The sequence below is a fragment of the Eumetopias jubatus genome, unplaced genomic scaffold, assembly GCF_037043125.1.
Source record: "Eumetopias jubatus isolate StellerSeaLion01/CBP00866 unplaced genomic scaffold, mEumJub1_p1.0 scaffold_14, whole genome shotgun sequence".
NCBI lineage: Eukaryota > Metazoa > Chordata > Mammalia > Carnivora > Otariidae > Eumetopias > Eumetopias jubatus.
Window position 1 is genome coordinate 76,832,990 of NW_028274820.1, and position 23,125 is coordinate 76,856,114.

Consider the following 23,125-nt stretch of genomic DNA (forward strand, 5'->3'; position numbering starts at 1 on the left):
ATTGTCAGTAATGTGTCGTATAATGAAAGGATCAGGATTCCGCTAAAAGTTTGTTATTGCGGCTGTTGATGTTGAAATTTTGATTTGTGAATGACTAAGAGACACACTGTCTGGGATCCTATGTGAAGTTACTATTTTAAATGCTACGATGCCCCAGATGCTGAGGAGCCTTAGAAAGGGAAAAAATGCCTCACTGGGAACGCAGACCATGTCTAGCTGCACTTGTATGTGGAGTCAGGGCAGGCGCACCAGGCTTTTCTCAGAATATGTCTCTACCACTTCCCGGCCGCGCCCTATCGGCCTCCTATCACACTGTTCCTATTATCTCGTTTTTATGACTCTTAGGTGAGGCTATGGATCCCCATCAAAAGACTATAGGGCACTTACCTCATGTTCCCCACTCAGCACCCCTGTGGATTTCCTGAGCTCTCTTAGTGGGACCTACTCACGCCTACGTCCCCGCAGTCTCTCCTCTGGGTGGAAGAGGACCTGGACTGCCACTTGCCCTTCCTTTCCAAGAAAAAACACAACCTATTTCATCGTCCTGGGGAGTGGGTTGAGGATCGCCTGAATGAATCCAGATGTTCCCCAAGTTTCCCGTTTCTCGCTGCCGCCTGATCCCACCCGGGAGCACAAGGTCACAGAAGCAGTTCTTGCAGTGGTGACGCCCAGCATCAAAGCACCGCTGCTTATAACCTCGTACTTTCGGGGAAGGCAACGAAGCTAAGGAAACTCTTTAACGACTCCTAACTACGAGGCAGTAGCTCTGGGCGGGTGCACATGTTCTAGCTGCAGGGACCCAGTGCACAGGCGCTGGTCGGCCCCCTTCTCTGGTTTAGGAAAAGTCCGGGGGCTGCTGTGTCCTTTGCTAGACCCGGTGATAGCAGAGTGGTTGGAATGGGGGTGGGGGGGTGGGGGGGAGTGGCGTTCAGGTGGGCAGTAGAGCCTATGGACAAGGTGTCTTGCACAATACCAGGGCCCTGCCGACCTGGGGCTGCAACACCGGGAAAGCCTCATCACCCAGAAAACTTCCCTAGGCACCCTGAAATTTTTTACCCCGATTCTAGTGGCAGAAGCTTCATTCCTGGAGCTTACTCCACTCCCACATCTGGAAGGTAGTGGGGATTATAATTTGGGAGCCCATGCAGCAACCCCTGTCCCTGCCATGGTTTCAGAGTCTGATAGCACGTGTCCCTGAAGGGAAACCTATGAGGACAAAGGGGGAAGTACCCTGTCCAGATGAAAAGAAAAAAGGCATTTCACAGTCTCTCCTCTCCTCTTCTGGCTCTGCCTCACTCAATAAAAGCTTTACACTTTATTCCTAATGCCAAATGAGTTTCATGAATTCAGTCATAGAGTGATACTGACACAATTTAAAGAAATTTCTCTACAACTTTAAAGAACTGTGAACATCATCAACCCTCTACTTTTGTACCCAGCTTAATTACATGCAAAATGGTTTTGCGTTAAGGAATTTCATTTTAAAATTTATTATTCAAAATGAATCTTTCATATAAATCTATTTAATGTGTTTCTCTCCTCCTGCTCTTATAAATAAATATAACAAATATAAAAAAATATAACAAGAAAGTAGCTTTGGTCACTTATGGTTTCTGGTCTTCCATATTTTTCAATACAGTCAAATCTTTTTTTCAGTCAACTTTTGATTCAAGTGGATCTTAAAACACTGAAAGACTTTGGAAAAATATTGGTAGTGTATTTTATGAAACATAAATACTTTCATACATTGTAAACTAGTAATCTCAGTCATAGAACTGTCTCCAACGGACATAATTCCCAAGAAGAAAACATGGATAGCAAGATAAGGTTTTCAGTATTTAATGGTGGGAGGAAAAAAATGGGAAAAAAATGTAATACCTCACAGTAAGGGAATGTCTGAGTGAATTATAGTGAATTAGAGTATCATGTAGCCAATCAATATAATTTATATCAAAGATACATGATTCCAAGGATTCTGAAGTAGTATAAATGTAGTATAAAGGAGAAAAGATCTGCCTCATGAGAACAATCTTGGGAAGTGATTAGTTTATCTTCTTTCTATTACATTGAAGGAACTGAGGCTATAGTTAAGAAGCTTGAACATTCTTCTGCTTCTAAGTGGCTAGGTAGGTTTTTGAGTCTACTACATCTTTTCCACTCTGCTACTAAAACATTAATGGAATAATAAATATATATATATAGGAAGTACAGAAGTTGGCAAATTTTTTTCTTATAATGACTGTAGAAGGCAGAAAACTCATTTTAAAATCTTAATAACTCATTGATAAAGTACTTACATTTTGTCAAGGCTTAAAATTCAGAAGTCAGGAGATAAATTAATCTTAGAATATTTGTGAAAGAGTGACTATTCAAATGGACAATAGCCAGACCATATATGAAAATAGAACTCTGATCCATAATCTCTGAAATCAGCACAGAATTCAATGAATGAAGGTTTTGACCAAAACCTTGTCATGACTGCCAGTTTTCCAATATTTCACTTCCCCCTCTTTCTGCTTCTAACTCAACACTAACCAGAGAAAGCCAAATATGCTCTTCAAATTAATCACATAAGATGCAACACTTCTAATTAACCAATCTGCAGCTTCCCCATGCCAACCACCTCCAATTAGACTTCAAGTATGAAGTCTTCCATTTTTTTCAATGTTAGAGCTTTTCCACTTTCCTGATTTCCTTTGAGTCTCCATCAAATGTAAGTGATGATGGCTGACTCCCTCACTACAGCCTCTGAATAGCTTCTATTTATTCTCATTTGGGTTATCTTTTATTTCCAAAGTTTTCTTAGACCACCCAGCAAGATTTGATTTGCATCATCTATCTATCACTGCAGATCCCAATTTCAACTGGGCGCAGGTCCCATGGAGACTTCTGCCTTGCTTTTCGTGGCTTATTGAATCCTTGCTAACATAGAAAGTCCTCACGGTCTGAACTCTGCTCTCTTCCTATTGAGTTCCTGGGCTATTTATTCTCATCTTGGTAATAAACTAAGATGAACTTTTTGATTTCCCAGTGCATATAAAAGTTATGTTTACACTGTACTGTAGTCTATTACGTCTGCAATAGCACTGTGTCTAAAAATATAATGTCCATATGTTAATTAAAAATACTTCCTTGCTAAAAAAAATGCTAACCATCATCTGGGCTTTCAGTGAGTCCTAATCTTTTTGCTAGTGGAGGGTCTTGCCTCAATGTTGATGGCTCCTGACTGACTAGGGTGGTGGTTGCTAAAGGGCGGGGTGGCTATGGCAATTTCTTAAAAGAAGACAACAATGAAGTTTGCTGCATTAATGGACTTTGCAAATGATTTCTTTGTAGCACACAATGCTATTTCATAGCATTTTACCCACAGTAGAACTTCCTTCAAAATTGGAATCAATCCTCTCAAAACCTGCTGCTGCTTTATCAACTAAATTTATACCATATTCTAAATCCTTGTTGTCATTTCAACAATCTTCATAACATCTTCATCAGGAGTAAATTTAACCTCAAAGATCCACTTTCTTTGCTCAACCATAAGAAGCAACAACTCATCCATTAAAGTGTTATCATGAGATTGTAGCAATTCAGTCATATCTTCAAGCCCCACTTCTCATTCTAGTTCTCTTTCTATTTTCACCACATCTGCAGTTACTTCACTGAAGTCTTTAACCCTTCTCCTCCAAGTCGTCCTTGAGGGTTGGAATCAACTTCTTCCAAACTTCTGTTAATGTTTATATTTTGAACTCTTCCCATGAATCACAAATGTTCTTAACGGCATCTAAAAGGGTGAATCTTTTCCAATTTACTTTGCTCAGATCCATTAGACGAATCACTATCTATGGCAGCTCTGACCTTACAAAATTGTACAAAAATATATTTCTTAAATAATAAGACTTGAAAGTCAAAATTACTCCCTGAGCCATCGGCTGCAGAATGGATGTTGTGTTAGCATGAAAGTAGGCATTAATCTCCTTGCACATTTCCACTGGAGCTCTGGGGTAACCAGGTGCATTGTCAATGAGCAGTCACATCTTGAAAGGGATCTTTTTGTCTGAGCAGTAGTGGGCTTTAAATTTTTCAGTAAACCATGTTGAAAAAAGATGTGCTGTCATTTAGGCTCTGTTGTTCCATGTACAGAGCACAGCCGGAGTAGATACAGCATTGTTTTTAGGGGCCCTACAATATTTGGAATGGTAAATGAGCAATGGCTTCCTCTTAAAGTCACCAGCATTAGCCCTAACAAGAGAGTCAGCCTATCTTTTGAAGTTTTGAAGCCAGGCATTGACTTCTTCTCTCTAGCTATAAAAATACTAGATGGCATCTTCTTCTAATATAAGGCTGTTCTGTCTACATTGAAAATCTGTTGTTTAGTGTAGCCACCTTCATTATTTATCTTAATTATTATTAATTATCCTTAGCTAGATCTTCTGGGTAACTTGCTGGAGCTTCTGTATAGGCACTTGCTGCTTCACTTTGCACTTCTATGTTATGGAGATGGCTTCTTTCTTTAAACCTATGCCAACCTCTGTGAGCTTCAAACTTACCTTCTGCAGCTTCCTCACCCCTCTCAGCCTTCACAGAACTGAAGAGAGCTAGGGCCTTGCTCTGGATTAGGCTTTGACTTAAAGGAATGTTGTATCTGGTGATCTTCTATGCAGACTACCAAAACTGTCTCCACATCAGCAATAAGGCTGTTTTGCTTCTTATCTTTCATATGTTCACTGGAGTAACACTTTTAATTTTCTTCAAGAACTTTTCCTTTGCATTCACAACTTAGCCAACTATTTGGCACAAGAGGCTTAGCTTGCAGCTTACCTCAGCTTTTAACATGCCTTCCTCACTAAGCATAATCATTTCTGGCTTTTGATTTAAAGAGAAAGACTTGAGATTCTTCCTTTCACTTGAACACTTAGAGTCCATTATACAGTTATTAATTGTCCTAATGTCAATACTGTTGTGTCTCAGAGAGTAAGGAGGCCCGAGGAGAGGGAGAGACAGGAGGAACAGCAAGTTGGGAGTAGTCAGAAGATACACATATTGACCGATCAAGTCTGCTGCCTGATAAGGGTGTGGTTCATGGCACCACAAGGCAATTATAATAGTAACGTCAAAGATCACTGATCACATCACCATAACAAATATAATAATAATGAAAAAGTTTAAAATACTGTGAGAATTATCAAAATGTGACCTAGAGACATGAAGTGAGCAAATGCAGTGGGAAAAATGGTGCCAGTAGACTTGCTTGATGCAGTTACCACAAACCTTCAACTTATTAAAAAAAAAAAAGGCAATATTTCCAAAGTACAATAAAATGAGGTATGACTGTATTTGGCAATTGAATATTACTATCATCAGACATTTTACAAGTGATGAGGATTTGACTATGAACAAAAAAAGTTCAAGCTCTCATGGATCTTGTGACCCAAAGGGCAAGGGGGAGAGGAGTAGATAATAAAGCACTGTAAGTGACAGAATGGCAAGACAACCAGAAAAGGCTTCACTGATGTCCCTTACGAGGGGAGGAATGTCCCAGGATACAATGAAAGGAAGAGTCTTCCCCAGAATCATCCTGAAGCTAGACTGTGCTGGATGTGTTCAAGGTATGGCAAGGAGCACAGTGAAAACTATGTGTTTGGTATTTTGTTTTTAAATGCAAAATTGTAAAGTCCCTTTAGCAGATTTTAAAAGATTACAAAAACATGCCAGAAATTTAACAGATGTTTTGTTTGGGTCATGAGACTATGATTGATACCTTTTCTTATTTCCTTTTTTCTTTTCTGTAATACCTAAATTTTCTTAATATGTATTACTGTGGTATTTCTAAAAAAGAAAAAAGGTTTTGTCAATGAAAGTGCTTGTAAATAAAAGAGAATTTCCATTTACACAGGGTTATTTATAATGTTTTCCTCTATTTTATAGCTGATATATTAATAATTTTACTTTATTTAAATGCTCCAATGCATGCTTAACACATTATGTTTCAAAGTTTACACTTATGAATATGCCATTCAAAATTCTGACTAAAAAGACTTTTGCTGACTATAAGCTGATTACAAATTGTATCCTTTCAACTGATAGTTCATGATATAGATGTTTGTCTTTTGAAATCTCTTCACATCTTCTAAGGTGAAAATTGTTCTCCATTAACAAACTTTTCTTCAAATAAGTAGTCAGTGAAATGCTGTGACATTTCATTTAATTGCTCTTTCAAAACAGACTTTTCTAATTCAAGGCAGCAGCAAAGGACTTGTAGAAATGAGATTATATGTCTAGAAAACAAGTAATATTTGTAATGTCTTCATTTGTGTTCAAATATTTTCACTCCTATTTCTTAAATTCTACGCCTCAACTACAAAACAATTATAATTTAGCATCAATATTTTTGTATTTTATGGTCATTTAAAAAAATGAATAATTAAATTATCCCCTTGGAATCTGACAGAAATACAACCTTTAATGTTTACCATCTTTTTTAATATGTTTGGGCAATTTTCTTGACCTAATATTTCTATCATGCTTCAAAACATACAAAGATTAACATTTCATTAAAAACTGCAACATGTATTGCCATGGGTAAGAGGAATGGGGGTGTTTTTAATTGTTTAGCCTCAGGAGATACTCAAAATATAAGAGTGGTATTTTTAACTTTCTACAGCTTTATTTCCCTAAAGACCTGAAGTATAAACCACAGAAATTCTTTACTTCTTATAGCTGCGTGAACATTATGAGAGAGAGAGACAGAAGGAGATGGTAAGAGAGGAGCATATAAGGATGAAGAACAAGAGTCCAAAAAACAAAATTTCTTGAGTGTGTAAGATTAAGTTACAAAGGAAAATTCAGGTAAATTCTCTCTTAAATTCAGTTACCTCAAGGCAATAGGACCAAGCACTGTTCTAAGTATCATAATGATAGATTTGAGGGGATGAAGAAAGGGTGAGTAGTTGTGACAGTCATATGATCTCCTATTGCCATCAGGTTCCCTCTCTATCTTAAATTTCCTTTTTTTTTTTTTCTTTTTTACACTATAGTTGAAGGGTAGGGAAGGAGTGTGTTTGCTGGTGTATTCACAGAGTATAACTATAAAAATTTTTATGTCGTCCAATTAAAAAAATGTCGGTGTAACATATATCCACCAAAAACCAAACAAAGAAAAAAAGCTATGTTTTACAGACCTAAATAACTGTTTGTTTTTTTTGAAAATAAGCACCAAAAATTATTTTAATAGATGCATAGTATTTTCAATTCACAAATACTGCTACCTAATTTTAAGTTTCATGTAATGATTAAGTATATATTATATTAACAATTAAAATATACTTAGCTGAAGTGTTTTTAGAATAAAATTAGAAATTTACTAATAGCTTTATATTTATTAAAATTTTTGTTTTTTATAACTGGTAATTATTATAACTAGTCATATTTTGTTTTTTATAACTAGACTATGGATAAAAATTATCTTAATCATTTGATATCTCTTTACATTTTCAGTCAACACAGTGTCAAAATGTTTTAATTACAAAGAACAGTTCTTAAAAATATTTAGCATTTCAAAATTGGGAGAAAATTTCTATTCCGAATTTAAATATTATTTGAGAAAACTGAGTCCCTTTCTAAAAAGCAAACCATTAAAACTATTTGTTTAGTTTGTATCTTCTTACCTTCCTTCAGTTCTTCTCTATCAAATGTAGTGCCCAAGGTTGTATCTTCAGAGTTAGAGGTCTGTTCAACTTTCTTCTTCTTTCCATAACTGGCAATTAATTGATGATATCTATCCAGAAAGAGAAAATATATATGAATTCCAGGATTCATAAATAGTTAAATTCATAATACATAATCATCAGATCAAAACCTTAGACGTTAGCTGATGCCTTCCTAAGTATGTCTTAAACTTGCTGCTGACCTCAAGCCTCCTTTCAAGCCAATTCCCTTAACAGACACCATTTTTATTTCACATACTCCCATTCTCTGGTATTTTTCTTCCTGCTATCACAAATAAATTACCAGCAAGGTAGAAAAAATAGCTTTAGGTTATTTTTGATGTATTAGGTTGCTAGGGTTGCCTCACAAAAATACCACAGACTGGGTGGCTTAAACAACGGACATTTATTTTCTCACAGTTCTGGAAGCTGGAAACCCAAGATCAAGGTGCCAGGAGGGTTGGTTTCCTCTGAGGGCTGTAAGGGGAGGATCTGTTCCAGGCCTCTCTCCTTGGCTAGGAGATGACTGTGCTTTGCTGACTCTTCACCTAAAAGTTGCCCCTCTGGCAACAAGCACTGTTGGTGTCTCTATGTCCTAATCTCCTCTTCTTACAAGAATACCAGTCAAACTGGATTAGGACCCACTCTACTGCACAGTCATTTTAACTTAACATCTCTTTAAAAGCCCTCTCTCCAAATACAATCATCCAAATTCTCAGGTACTGGGGGTTAGGGCTTTTTAACACATGATTTTGAGGAGGGAGGAATGGGACACAATTCAGCTCATAACACTTGGCCTTAATGAGCAGGGGGAGGGGCACAAGGAAAGTGAGAGAATCCTTAAAGAGACTCCCCACTGAGTGTGGAGCCTGACGCAGACTCCATCCCAGGACCTGAGGATCATGACCTGAGCTGAAATCAAGAGTTGGCTGCTTAACTGACTGAGCTACCCAGGTGCCCCTATATCCAAACTTTTTAAAAGATAAGGAAAATTCCCTATTTAAAAGGAACAGGAGTTCTTTTTATAAAATGAAGAATCCTTTCATAGCATAGATAGTCATCAGTAATTTATCTCTTTACTTAAAGTTTTATAACATGGTTTGCTTAAACCAAGGTAAAGCAAGGTACATATGTCCAGGATTGCAAAGAAAATATTGTATTCAATTATGGTTTATATATTTAATGGGTTATGAATCCCTTAGTTTATAAAGTTCAATTTAGACTAAAAAATAAACATCTGAATATATATATATAAATTACTTCTTTCTCTCTCCTTTCTTTTTTTTTCCTCTCCTCCCACCCCTATGATGTCCATATGGAATTAATGATTAAAAGATATCACTAAAATATGAATAAGGTAGGTGGAAGAACAAGAAAACAATAAACTAGAAAAAAATACCTATGTATAATTAAAATTTTACTTTAAAATGAACTTATAAGGAAAATACCTTTACTTAACTTCATTAGCTATATGTAAATTTCTGTTCATTTCATCTTACTTTCTCATTGACTATTAAAATTAGAAATGCATATTTATACATGAAAAGTTCTGTCTTTTGGGTTAATGAGAATATATACTTAAGAATTTTGAAAACTTATCAAACTAAAGTTAGCTAACAAAACAATAATAATATTCAAAACTTGAATAAAATTTTTACATTACTAATGTGTAAAAACAATGAAGGAGGCTTGTGTAGATTAATCATCTTTGGCCCAACACTATTACCCAGATGTTTTATTATTGGCTATGTCACTATTTGCTGAAATCACTGTCCTGACATACTTCAAATTCCCATGCCACTAGGAGTTAATCTGCAAACTCAGAATACCTACAGTTCTTATATTGATTCGACCCTACAAACAGGTGAAATCAAGGATCCCTGGATCCCTGTGGCCAGAATTCATAATATGGTTACCCCTACTGCAGAGCTTTGCACTTTGTCAGCTTTGTACTTTGGGAGCTCATGGTTCTTTCCTTATGATCAAATCCCATACAATTGTTAAAAGATATGCAGTACCACTTACACAGTAAAACCATTGAAAGAAGCATATTCCTCAGCTGTGAATCCGTAAATATCTTGGCGAGATAGGTCCACTTCTTGCTGAAGAAGAAGACTGACTAAATTTGTTGGTTCATCACTTAGAGCAATCATAAGGGCTGTTCTGGAGCAAGAGGGATACATAAACATGTATTTATAGATCTTAAAAACATGTCTTGTACTTTTTTTTAAAAGTTAGTCTTCCAAATTTACTGTTCAAATGTAGACTATCAGGGAAAGAGTCAGGGCAAGAATGTAAAAAGTGGGGCAGATCTGCTCAAAAAGGTGTACCAACCACATTATATTACAGAATCTAAAAATAAGAGTCTCTAGGAAGCAGCTAGCTCAATGTTTTTTTTGTTTGTTTGTTTTTAAGATTTTATTTATTCATTTGACAGAGAAAGCACGAGCGGGGGCAGGGGGGGAGCAGCAGAGGGAGAGGGAGAAGCGGGACCCCCACTGAGCAAGGAGCCCAATGCAGGGCTTGATCCCAGGACCCTGGGATCACGCCTGAGCCAAAAGTAGATACTTAACAGACTGAGCCACCCAGGTGCCCTAGCTCAATGATTTTTAATCCCTGCTCCCTGGAATCATAGTGTTTTTTTTTTTTTTTTTTTTTTTTTAAAGATGTCTCAAAATGCCAGGAAGGGGCATGTCTGGGGCTCTGGGTACCTACTCCCATTTAGCTACAGCATCTAGGATTTAGAGATTGAGTTTCTGTGTAAGACTGTAATTCCAATGTTATAAAGAATAATAATGACCTACCAATGTGGACCAACTGTTTGATTTTACAGAAACAGATCCTGGGAATCTAGGTAATTTATCTAAAATATATGGCCAGATCTTTTATCAATATCACAAAATGTACACACACACACAGATATATTATCTTGTCAGGTGGCTATAGTTGTATGGTCTTATTTAGCATTTATTATACCTTTGATTCTTATCTGAAGCATTCACATCTGCCCCTCTCTTCAGAAGATATTCTACCATTTTTGCATTATTTTCGGTAATGGCAAGTAACAGTGGAGTATACCCATCCTGAAAAGATTATTTCAAAATGATTATTTAAAATATTGTACTAACATTCAATGCCTTTTAGATTTAAGTTCAATTTAAGAGATAAGTGTGTTAGTAACGAACGTCTGAATATACACTTTAATTTTAAAAAGGTTTTGATATATACCAAAATATGATTTCAGAGACTAAGAAAATAAACTGGAGTTGGGTCATTCAAAAATACAATCAAGGGGGGCGGAGCAAGATGGCGGAGGAGTAGGAGACCTGGATTTCGTCTGGTCTCAGGAATTCAGCTGAATAGGGATCAAACCATTCTGAACACCTACGAACTCAACAGGAGATCGAAGAGGAGAGTAGCAACAACTCTCTGAACAGAAAAGCGACCACTTTCTGGAAGGTAGGACGTGTGGAGACGTGAATCTGAGGTGATATTCGAGAGGATAGATGGCGGGGGAGGGGGCCTCCGCCGGCCGCTTCTGGCAAGTGCTAGAGCCGCGGAGCACAAAATCGGAACTTTTAGAAGCCGGCTCCGCGGAGGGACTGTCGCTCCAGTGGCTAAGCGGGGGGTGGAACCCTCGCGGGACAGTGTGGTCTCGGGACCCTCAGGGTCACAGAAAGACCGGGGGTGCCTGAGTGTGGCAGAGCTCCCAGGTATCGGAGTGGGGAAGCCAGTTGTAGAGATGGAGCCGAGGCGCGGGCTCTCAGCTCGGGGTGGCCATAAACTGTGATCCGCGGCCCAGTCGGGCCACTGCTCCTCCAGCAGGGACCCAACAAGCGGCAGATCCGGGAAGACTCCCCTTCCTCCCCGAGGAGAAGTGGCACGGGAACGCACCGCAGGGATCTGCTGGGTTTGGAGACTCCACATGGGGACGGGTGCCAGAGATAGCAACGCTCAGTCACAGGCCGGGTGAGCACGGAGTGCGGCCAGAGAACAGGGACACGGGAGTGACTGCTTTTCTCTGGGGGCGCACTGAGGAGTGGAGCCCCAAGTTCTTGCCTCCTTTAGGGTGGAGATTGGGAGGCCGCCATTTTCACTGTCCTCCTCCAAAGACGTACAGAAAGCTTGCAGGTAACAAAAGCTCCTGAGAGCAAACCGGAGCAGCTTGCTTAGCTGGGACCGACAAGGGCGGGGCAATTCCGCCTCCGGCAAAGACATTTGGGAACCACGGCAACAGGCCCCTCCCCCAGAAGATCTGCTCGAACAGCCAGCAAGCCAAGACCAAGTTTACCGATCAAGGAGAACGGGAGAACTCCAGCGCTAGGGGAATACTGCACATAGAATTCATGGCTTTTTTTACCATGATTCATTAGTTTTTCAAAGTTAATTTTTTAACTCTTTTTTTTAATTTCTCTTTTTCCCTTTTTCAACCAACATCTTATCAATCCCTTTTTTTAAAAAAAAACATTATTTTTCATTTTTAGAGTCATATTTTATCCCTTCATAGTAGTTACCCTTATTTTTGGCATATATATATAAGTTGTTCTCTCTTTAAAATTTTGAGATACAGTTTCTTCTAACAGATCAAAATATACCCAAATCACTAGTGTATGGCTTTGTTCTAGTCTCCTGCCTGATGACATTCTCTCCCTTTTTTTTTTTTAAATCTTCTTTCTTTTTTCAAACTTATCGTATCAATTCCTTTTATAAAATCTTTTATAATTTTCATCTTTACAGTCATCTTCCATCCCTTCATTGTATCAACCCTTATTTTGTACATATATAAGTCTTTCTTCCTTTAAAATTTTAGGAGGCACTTTTTTCTAACAGACCAAAATATGCCCAAAATCTAGTCTGTGGCACTGATCTATGCACTAGCCTGATCACATTTGATCATATTCGGTTTTTTTTGTATTGTTCTGTTTCTGTTTTTAATCTTTTCCTTTTTTATTTTTTTTCTTTCTTTCTTTTCTCTTTCTTTTTTCTTTCTTTCCCTTTCTTTTCCCCTGCTTTCAGGCCTTTTCTGATTTGTATAGAGTATATTTGCTGGGGACATTCTTAACCTGTTGGCATTTTGTTCTCTCATTCATCTATTCTCCTCTGGACAAAATGACAAGACGAAAAAAATCACGTCAGCAAAAAGAACAAGAGATAGTACCGTCAGCCAGGGACCTACTCAATACGAACATTAGTACGATGTCGGACCTAGAGTTCAGAATCATGGCTTTAAAGATACTAGCTGGGCTTGAAAAAAGCATGGAAGTTATTAGAGAAACCCTTTCTGGAGAAATAAAAGAACTAAAATCTAACCAAGTCGAAATCAAAAAGGCTATTGATGAGGTGCAATCAAAAATGTGGGCACTAACTGCTTAGGATAAATGAGGCAGAAGAGAGAATCAGCGATATAGAAGACCAAATGATGGAAAATAAAGAGGCTGAGAAAAAGAGAGAGAAACAACTACAGGATCACGAGGGCAGAATTCGAGTGATAAGCGATACGATAAGACTAAACAACATTAGAATAATTGGGATCCCAGAAGAAGAAGAAAGAGAGACAGGGGCAGAAGGCATATTGGAGCAAATAATAGCAGAGAACTTCCCTAATGTGAAGAAGGAAACAGGCATCAAAATCCAGGAGGCACAGAGAACCCCTCTCAAAATCAATAAAAATAGGTCAACACCCCGACATCTAATAGTAAAACTTATGAGTCTCAGAGACAAAGAGAAAATCCTGAAAGCAGCTCGGGAGAAGAGATATGTAACCTACAATGGTAGAAACATTAGATTGGCAACAGACCTATCCACAGAGACCTGGCAGGCCAGAAAGGACTGGCATGATATCTTCAGAGCACTAAACAAGAAAAATATGCAGCCAAGAATACTATATCCAGCTAGGCTGTCATTGAATATAGAAGGAGAGCTAAAAAACTTCCAGGACAAACAAAAACTAAAGGAATTTGCAAACACGAAACCAGCCCTACAAGAAATACTGAAAGGGGTCCTCTAAGCAAAGAGAGAGCCTAAAAGCAGCACAGATCAGAAAGGAACAGAGACAATATACAGTAACAATCACCTTACAGGCAATACAATGGCACTAAATTCATATCTTTCAATAGTTACCCTGAATGTAAATGGGCTAAATGCCCCAATCAAAAGACATAGGCTATCAGATTGGATTAAAAAACAAGACCCATCAATACGCTGTCTGCAAGAGACTGCTTTTAGTCCCAAAGACACCCCCAGATTGAAAGAGGGGGTGGAAAACCATTTACCATGCTAATGGACACCAAAAGAAAGCTGGGGTGGCAATCCTTATATCAGACAAATTAGATTTTAAACCAGAGACTGTAATAAGAGAAGAGGAAGGACACTATATCCTACTTAAAGGGTCCATCCAACAAGATCTAACAATTGTAAATATCTATGCCCCGAACATGGGAGCAGCCAATTATATAAGGCAATTAATAACAAAAGTGAAGAAACACATTGACAGCAATACAATAATAGTGGGAGACTTTAACACCACCCTGACTGAAATGGACAGATCATCTAAGCAAAAGATCAACAAGGAAATAAAGACTTTAAATGACACACCGGACCAAATGGACTTCACAGACATATTCAGAACATTCCATCCCAAAGCAACGGAATACCCATTCTTCTCTAGTGCCCATGGAACATTCTCCAGAATTGATCATATCCTAGGTCACAAATCAGGTCTCAACCAGTACCAAAAGATTGGGATTATTCCCTGCATATTTTCAGACCACAATGCTTTGAAACTAGAACTCAATCACAAGAGGAAAGTCGGAAAGAACTCAAACACATGGAGGCTAAAGAGCATCCTACTAAGGAATGAATGGGTCAACCAGGAAATTAAAGAAGAATTAAAAAAATTCATGGAAACCAGTGAAAATGAAAACACAACTGTTCAAAATCTTTGGGATACAGCAAAGGCAGTCCTGAGAGGAAAGTATATAGCAATACAAGCCTTTCTCAAGAAACAAGAAAGGTCTCAAATATACAACCTAACCCTACACCTAAAGGAGCTGGAGAAAGAACAGCAAATAAAGCCTAAACCCAGCAGGAGAAGAGAAATAATAAAGATCAGAGCAGAAATCAATGAAGTAGAAACCAAAAGAACAGTAGAACAGATCAACGAAACTAGGAGCTGGTTCTTTGAAAGAATTAACAAGATTGATAAACCCCTGGCCAGACTGATCAAAAAGAAAAGAGAAGTGACCCAAATCAACAAAATCATGAATGAAAGAGGAGAGATCACAACCAACACCAAAGAAATACAAACAATTATAAGAACATATTATGAGCAACTCTATGCCAGCAAATTAAGATAACCTGGAAGAAATGGGTGCATTCCTAGAGATGTATCAACTACCAAAATTGAACCAGGAAGAAATAGAAAACCTGAACAGACCTATAACCACTAAGGAAATTGAAGCAGTCATCAAAAATCTCCCAACAAACAAAAGCCCAGGGCCAGATGGCTTCCCAGGGGAATTCTATCAGACATTTCAAGAGGAATTAATACCTATTCTCCTGAAACTGTTCCAAAAAATGGAAATAGAAGGAAAACTTCCAAACATATTTTATGAGGCCACCATTACCTTGATCCCCAAACCAGACAGAGACCCCATCAAAAAGGAGAACTACAGACCAATATCCTTGATGAACATGGATGCAAAAATTCTCACCAAAATACTAGCCAATAGGATCCAACAGTACATTAAAAGGATTATTCACCATGACCAAGTACGATTTATCCCTGGGGTGCAAGGCTGGTTCAACATCCGCAAATCAATCAACGTGATACAATACATTAACAAAAGAAAGAACAAGAATCATATAATCCTCTCAATAGATGCAGAAAAAGCATTTGACAAAGTACAGCATCCTTTCTTGATCAAAACTCTTCAGAGTATAGGGATAGAGGGTACATACCTCAATATCATAAAAGCCATCTGTGAAAAACCTACAGCGAATATCATTCTCAATGGGGAAAAGCTGAGAGCTTTTCCCCTAAGGTCAGGAACGTGGCAGGGATGTCCACTCTCACCACTGCTATTCAACATAGTATTAGAAGTCCTAGCCACAGCAATCAGACAACAAAAAGAAATCAAAGGCATCCAAATCGGCAAAGAGGAAGTCAAACTCTCACTCTTTGCAGATGATATGATACTTTATGTGGAAAACCCAAAAGACTCCACCCCAAAACTGCTAGAACTCATACAGGAATTCAGTAAAGTAGCAGGCTATAAAATCAACGCACAGAAATCAGTGGCATTCCTATACACCAACAACAAGACAGAAGAGAGACAAATCAAGGAGTCGATCCCATTCACAATTGCACCCAAAACCATAAGATACCTAGGAATAAATTTAACCAAAGAGGCAAAGGATCTGTACTCAGAAAACTATAAAATACTCAGGAAAGAAATTGAAGAAGACACAAAGAAATGGAAAAACGTTCCATGCTCATGGATTGGGAGAACCAACATTGTGAAGATGTCAATGCTACCTAGAGCAATCTACACATTCAATGCAATCCCCATCAAAATACCATCCACTTTTTTCAAAGAAATGGAACAAATAATCCTAAAATTTGTATGGAACCAGAAGAGACCCCGAATAGCCAGAGGAATCTTGAAAAAGAAAAGCAAAGCTGGCGGCATCACAATTCCGGACTTCCAGCTCTATTACAAAGCTGTCATCATCAAGACAGTATGGTACTGGCACAAAAACAGACACATAGATCAATGGAACAGAATCGAGAGCCCAGAAATGGACCCTCAACTCTATGGTCAACTTATCTTTGACAAAGCAGGCAAGAATGTCCAATGGAAAAAAGACAGTCTCTTCAACAAATGGTGTTGGGAAAATTGGACAGCCACATGCAGAAGAATGAAACTGGACCATTTCCTTACACCACACACAAAAATAGACTCCAAATGGTTGAAAGACCTAAACGTGAGACAGGAGTCTATCCAAATCCTAAAGGAGAACACAGGCAGCAACCTCTTCGACCTCAGCCGCAGCAACTTCTTCCTAGAAACATCGCCAAAAGCAAGGGAAGCAAGGGCAAAAATAAACTATTGTGATTTCATCAAGATAAAAAGCTTTTGCACAGCAAAAGAAACAGTCCACAAAACCAAAAGACAACCGACAGAATGGGAGAAAATATTTGCAATTGACATATCAGATAAAGGGCTAGTATCCAAAATCTATAAAGAACTTTTCAAACTCAATACCCAAAGAACAAATAATCCAATCAAGAAATGGGCAGAAGACATGAACAGACATTTTTCCAAAGAAGACATCCAAATGGCCAACGGAAACATGAAAAAGTGCTCAACATCGCTCGGCATCAGGGAAATCCAAATCAAAACCTCCATGAGATACCACCTCACACCCATCAGAATGGCTAAAATTAACAAGTCAGGAAACGACAGATGCTGGTGGGATGTGGAGAAAGGGGAACCCTCCTACACTGTTCGTGGGAATGCAAGCTGGTGCAGCCACTCTGGAAAACAGTATGGAAGTTCCTCAAACAGTTGAAAATAGAGCTACCATTCGATCCAGCAATTGCACTACTGGGTATTTACCCCAAAGATATAAATGTAGGGATCTGAATGGGTACGTGCACCCCAATGTTTATAGCAGCAGTGTCCACGATAGCCAAACTGTGGAAAGAGCCAAGATGTCCATCGACAGATGAATGGATAAAGAAGACGTGGTATATATACACACACACACACACACACACACACACACACACACACACACACACACACACACTGGAATATTATGCAGCCATCAAAAGGAATGAGATCTTGCCATTTGCAACGTCGTGGATGGAACTGGAGGGTGTTATGCTGAGTGAAATAAGTCAATCAGAGAAAGACGTGTATCATATGACCTCACTGATATGAGGAATTCTTAATCTCAGGAAACAAACTGAGGGTGCTGGTGTGGTGGGGGGTGGGAGGGATGGGGTGGCTGGGTGATAGACATTGGGGAGGGTATGTGCTATGGTGAGCTCTGTGAATTGTGCAAGACTGTTGAATCACAGATCTGTACTTCTGAAACAAATAATGGAGGATATTTTAGGAAAAAAGAATAAGAAGAAGATAGCAGGAGGGGAAGAATGAAGGGGAGTCAGTCGGAGGGGGAGACTAACCACGAGAGACGATGGACTCTGAAAAACAAACTGAGGGTTCTAGAGGGGAGGGGGGGTGGAGGGATGGGTTAGCCTGGTGATGGGTATTAAGGAGGGCACGTTCTGCGTGGAGCACTGGGTGTTATGCACAAACAACGAATCATGGAACACTACATCAAGAACTAATGATGTAATGTATGGTGATTAACATAACAATAAAAAAATAAAAAAAATACAATCAAAGTTTTTACTTTAGGCCTAATTCAAATTGTGGGCAAGAGCAGTCTGGAGTATTTAAAGCGAAGAGCACCTAGCATTTAATATAAGTATTAGAAACCATCAATTCACATTTCATAATGTTATCATTGAGATTCCATAGATCTCCAAGGCTGACACTTATTTTGGGCTGTCAGAGACAAAATATCAGTGAACCTAAGTGTTAAGAAGCTTAAAAAACACCAAAACTCATCTCAATAGGAGAGTTGGATTACTTTTAGTACAGTAAGTGATTTTCTAATTTAACCCTAATATCATTATCCATGAGTATATAAATAAGACAGGCAAAAATGTAGGCTTATGATCTTTAACCAATATCAACTTATTGGGAAACCAGATATTTCTCATTTGATAGAGGCCTTTGAACAGTTATCATTGTTAAATATAGTATTGTTTTCGAGGTCAGTGTTATAGTTGAAATGAAATGGACCAAGATTTTTTAAAAAGGAAAACCTTATCAGTGTTTGATAATCTCATTCTTCTTCTCCTTTTCCCCAGTTTCATTTTGGAAAACTCATGCTTCATCTAACGTGTGTTTCAACAGATATGAATATCTGCAATACATACCTTCTTTCATTGCTTTCAAAATATAATGTTATTTTTAATAGACTACCTTATTTTGATGTTCAAGATTAGCTTTGTGTTCAAGTAATTTTTCAACTAATGAGACACTTTGGCCACAGACGGCATAATGGAGAGCAGTATTGCCATCTAAATCCGCCAGATTTGGGTCTGCGCCATGGCCTAGAAGAATAGTAGCACAATCCTCCTTAGCACACTGTACGGCCTGTCAATACAACAAGAATAGATGAGTAACCAACTCACTACTCAGGATGTGATATATTAAACTAACATTTAATACTATGCTTTAAACTATGAAATCCAACAAAAGTTAACTAGAACTCAAACGCATTCCAACTGAAAAGGAAAAATTAACACACCTTAGTCAATGGAGACCGGTTTTCACTATCGCAGACATTTATTTTGCACTGCTTCTCAATTAAGAGAGATACAATATTTGAATATCCATTAGCACAGGCCAGGTGCAAAGGTGTTCTATATCAACATAACAAAACACAAAGTTAGAGGTTAAGTCTTAGTTTGAGAAGTTACCATACTCAAGAACATGCCAGATCATATACTGTTATAGTATTTGCTTCATGTACTTATTGATATTTATATACAAGTTATATTAATTATAATTGCTTTCTACTGAATTAAAAAGGACATGCAAATGCCTTTAAGATCAAATATTTAACTGGTTTCACTTCAAGGAAAGTTTATAATGAGTTAAAAATACATATGTATGTATGTATATATGTGTACATTGTATTCATCAAAAAATATCTAGTAAGCATTTACTATGGCTAGGCAGGGTTCTAGGTAATGAAGATATAGCAGCAAACAAAAGAGACAAAAATACCTGCTCTTATGGATCATACCTGCTAGTGGAAGAAGTAAACAAAAAGCTTAAAATAGAAAGCATGCCGGACAGTATTAAGTGCTAAAGAGAAAAATCAGGCAGGGAAGATAGGAAATGTCAGCAAACAGAGAACTTGCCATTGTACAAAGAGTAGACAAGGTAGCCCTTGCTGATAAGGTGATAATTAAATAAACCCCGGAAGGGAGTGAGAGAGTGAGAGGAAGCCATGTGGATATCTGGGGGTGAGGGGGTGGGGAGAGAAGCACTTCAGGCACAGGAAATAGCAAGTCCAAAGGCCCTAAATACATTTCTGGCATTTCTGTGGAACACTAAGGAGACCAGGGAAGCTGGAGATGAATGAAGGGAAAGTTGTAGGACAGAAGATCAGAGAGATAATAGGATGGGGGTACATGTCATGTAAAGCTGAATGAGCCACTGTAAGGACTTTGGCCTTGACCCTTAATGAGATGAAAAGCCAGTGGAAGTTGTTACAGCAAGGAATGACTCATTTCACATGTATTTTATAGGATCTTTCTGGCTACTGTATTGAGAATAAACTGAAAAGGTTAAAAGAAAACTAGCTAGGAGGCCACTGCAGTGATTTTGGTTAAGATAGGATAGAGATTTTGACTAGAATGGTAACTGTGAAAGTGGCAGGAAATTGTTGGATTTAGCTATATTTTGAAGGTGGAGCCAACAAGATCAGATGGATGATATGAAAGAAAGAGAGGAGTCAAGAATGAAGCTAGGGTTTCTGGTCTAACAATTCAAAGAAAGAATTTGGTATTTCTAGAAAGAGAGATGCAGGTCTGAGGAGGAAAACCAGGAGCACAGTTTGGGGATATTTGAGATGTTTAAAGAGGGATGTGATGGAGCCAGTGGCTCTCACAAGCCAATTGTTAAATTTTCAGGAACTATTCAAGCCAAATGACATCACATTGGTAGCCTGAAATCAGGGCTTCTCCTTCCTTTGCTTTGCCCCCACCCTCATTTACCAGCACACCACAGTCTATCAGATATCCACTTTGAAGTGTAGGTATTTATATACATGAATCTAGAGTTCAGGGGAGAGGTCTGGCCAGAGATAAAGACGTTGGAAGGCACTAGAATATAGACATTTAAAGATAATCTCTCTTCACCAGGCAGGTGAAGATTAAGACACACAGAATCATTTCAAGTTCCGAGCCCTCAAATATTTACCAGACAGGAAGAGGAAAAGAAATCGGCAAAAGAGTCTGGAAAGAAGTGCCCACAGAAGTAGGAGAGGTGCCAGGTGAACCAAGGGTCCTGAAAGACAAGACATTATTTCAAATACTACCGATAGGGCAAGTAAGATACTTGGCTGAGATGCCAGCTGGGTAAGACTGAGAATTGACCCCTGAATGAAGTCATACTGAGGTTACCCATGACCCCGTAATGTAATTCAATGGAGTGGTATAGGATAAAAATTGGAATAATTTAGATAACTCTGTTTTTGTGGGAGGGAAGGACATAAAACTATTGGCAAACTGACATAAACCTTCTTTATAACCATAGCTTCCAGTTACCCAATTGTGATGAAAAATGATGTTTTTCATACTCTATGACTTGAAAACTTCCCATGAGATTTTAAGGTAGGTATAGACAGTACATATTTGCTGTTATTAATACCAAACACGTAACTTCTTTGTTTCCTAATATATAAAATTACTTTTGTTTTTGCAGTAAGTGGTTGTGATGGGCTTTTTGAAGATATTCTGCAATTGGAAAAAAAAAAATCATAGGAGATCCACATAAAAAGATCCATATAAGAAAAAACTGTTTTGCGGTCTCAATGTCTTAAAAATCTTAACAACCACTGTTCTGGGAGGTCTCCTCTACATTTTTCCTATTAGTACATTAATACTATGGTAAATCTTGGGTGACTGGGGACAATATATATATATATAAATATATATAAAGTTAAAAACCAGCAGTTTGGGTAAAGGGTGAAGTACCAGGTGGAGATTAATGCAGTGGGAGGAGTGGAGGCAATCAGGGAGGACACAAATAACCTCAAATATGCAGGTAAGCATTTTAAGAAGTAACAAGCTGGAAGTTGGGAGTGTGACGCCCTGACAATGGTTATCAGACCTCTCCACTATGGGAAACTCGGAGTGACAACCAATGAAGCAGCCCAGACAAGTCCTGTTACTGATTACAGGACCCAGTGGAGCTGGCTTCCTCTCCACACTGCCCTTCATCAGTCTGGTCACCTGTATTCTCTGTCCCGTATATTCACATCATATTTCTTGAGCTGAAGGTACTCCTTCACCTTCTTCAAATCCCCGACTGAAGCAGCTTTGTGAAGTTTCTTTAAATCCTTATCTCGAAGGTTGTAGCCTGGCTGGGTGGGGTGATGAGTGCTGGCCTGGCCTATGGGCAGGTGTGAGGAGGGGCTGTGGGGCTCATCCTTCCTTCTCCAGAAAGTGAAAAGCTTCTTCATGGCGGCACAGGAAACAAGTCCTTCAGTAGGATCCGGGTGTCCCTGAAGTTCCCAAGGGCCCCACCTGCCCCTTGGGCCTGGCCCCTCCCTACCTCCCCACCCCCCTCACCCTCTCACTTCCCACCCCACCCCCTACCCGGCTCGAGGGCGTCTCTGGGCATGTCTTCACCCCAGAGTCCAAGCTAGCCAGAGACCGGAAGTGGGCCAGTGACAGGAAGTGATCTAGACAAGAAAGGGATTGAACCACTCGCCTGGGGCAACACACCCTCCTCAGTTGCCTAGCAACGCCCAGGGCCTGGCACAGCAGCAGCACTCCAGACACCTGTAGGGACTCAGTACTGAAGGCGTCCAGACCCAGATTCTCAGTTAAGATCTCTGTCTGCTACACTTTCGATCTTACTGGTAGATCAAGAGCCGTTTGGCAGAAACCTACCAACTTTCTTACAAATAACCCCTTCTTCTTCGAGGATAGACCTAATGACTTGAACTGAGATCCCTCTATAATCTCAATTTCAAATTTACTTTTGAATGCTACCTCTCATATTCCAGTTCGTTTTCTCATGTCACAAAATTCCAAAAAGGCTTCCAATTCATTGCACCTACAGTCCATTAATTCTACCACCTTTCACTGACCTTGATCACCCCACTCTGTGTACACATTAGCCTACTTAACTAGATTAAGTTCCATTGTTCATCATCATCATCACTCCCCTGCATGTACCTTCAATGTTTACGTTCAATCTTTTTCTTACTTTCTGCCTAAACCTCAGTCCTAGTTAAATCTAAAACTCCCATCTAAAATGGTCTGTCCTGAGCCACTCTGACTAAAGGAAAAAACAAAGCCATGCTGTCCTGTCTCACTTTTAGTTCATGAAAATTCATCTTAAGTGGATTGGAATGCTTTCCAGCAACCCTCAAATATTTCCTTGATCCATTCATACTCACACTTTTCTTGACCATTTCATAACTTCTCTCCAAACTCATTCTTGGCTGATGACCTGGTTTCCTGACCCACTGAGAAAAGAGAATTAATCAGAAGAGGAATTCTGTGGTCTCCCAGGACATCCACCTATCTGCCTATCCTTTCC

At 38.9% G+C, this 23,125-nt stretch overlaps 1 protein-coding gene across 1 annotated transcript; it reads right to left on the reverse strand.

The window, feature by feature from the left end:
• Positions 1 to 451: 451 nt before the first annotated feature.
• On the reverse strand, positions 452 to 22,037 carry ANKRD7 (ankyrin repeat domain 7). Its single transcript, XM_088018373.1, has 7 exons — positions 21,808 to 22,037; positions 19,092 to 19,206; positions 18,764 to 18,937; positions 10,677 to 10,783; positions 9,726 to 9,863; positions 7,662 to 7,771; positions 452 to 702 (listed from the first exon to the last, which is right to left on the reverse strand). The coding sequence occupies exons 1-7, from the start codon at positions 22,035 to 22,037 to the stop codon at positions 452 to 454; spliced, it is 1,125 nt and encodes a 374-aa protein (XP_087874499.1).
• Between the last annotated feature and the right edge of the window lie 1,088 nt (positions 22,038 to 23,125).

Bases quoted from the DNA above. Each gene is read 5' to 3' on its own strand.
- ANKRD7 (XM_088018373.1), bottom strand. From the start codon at position 22,037: ATGAAGAAGCTTTTCACTTTCTGGAGAAGGAAGGATGAGCCCCACAGC. The intron at 18,938-19,091 runs GTGTGTTAATTT...TTGTATTGACAG, and splicing joins ACCGGTCTCCATTGACTAAG to GCCGTACAGTGTGCTAAGGA. The intron at 10,784-18,763 runs GTAGTCTATTAA...TAATCTTTTCAG, and splicing joins ATCTTGAACATCAAAATAAG to GATGGGTATACTCCACTGTT.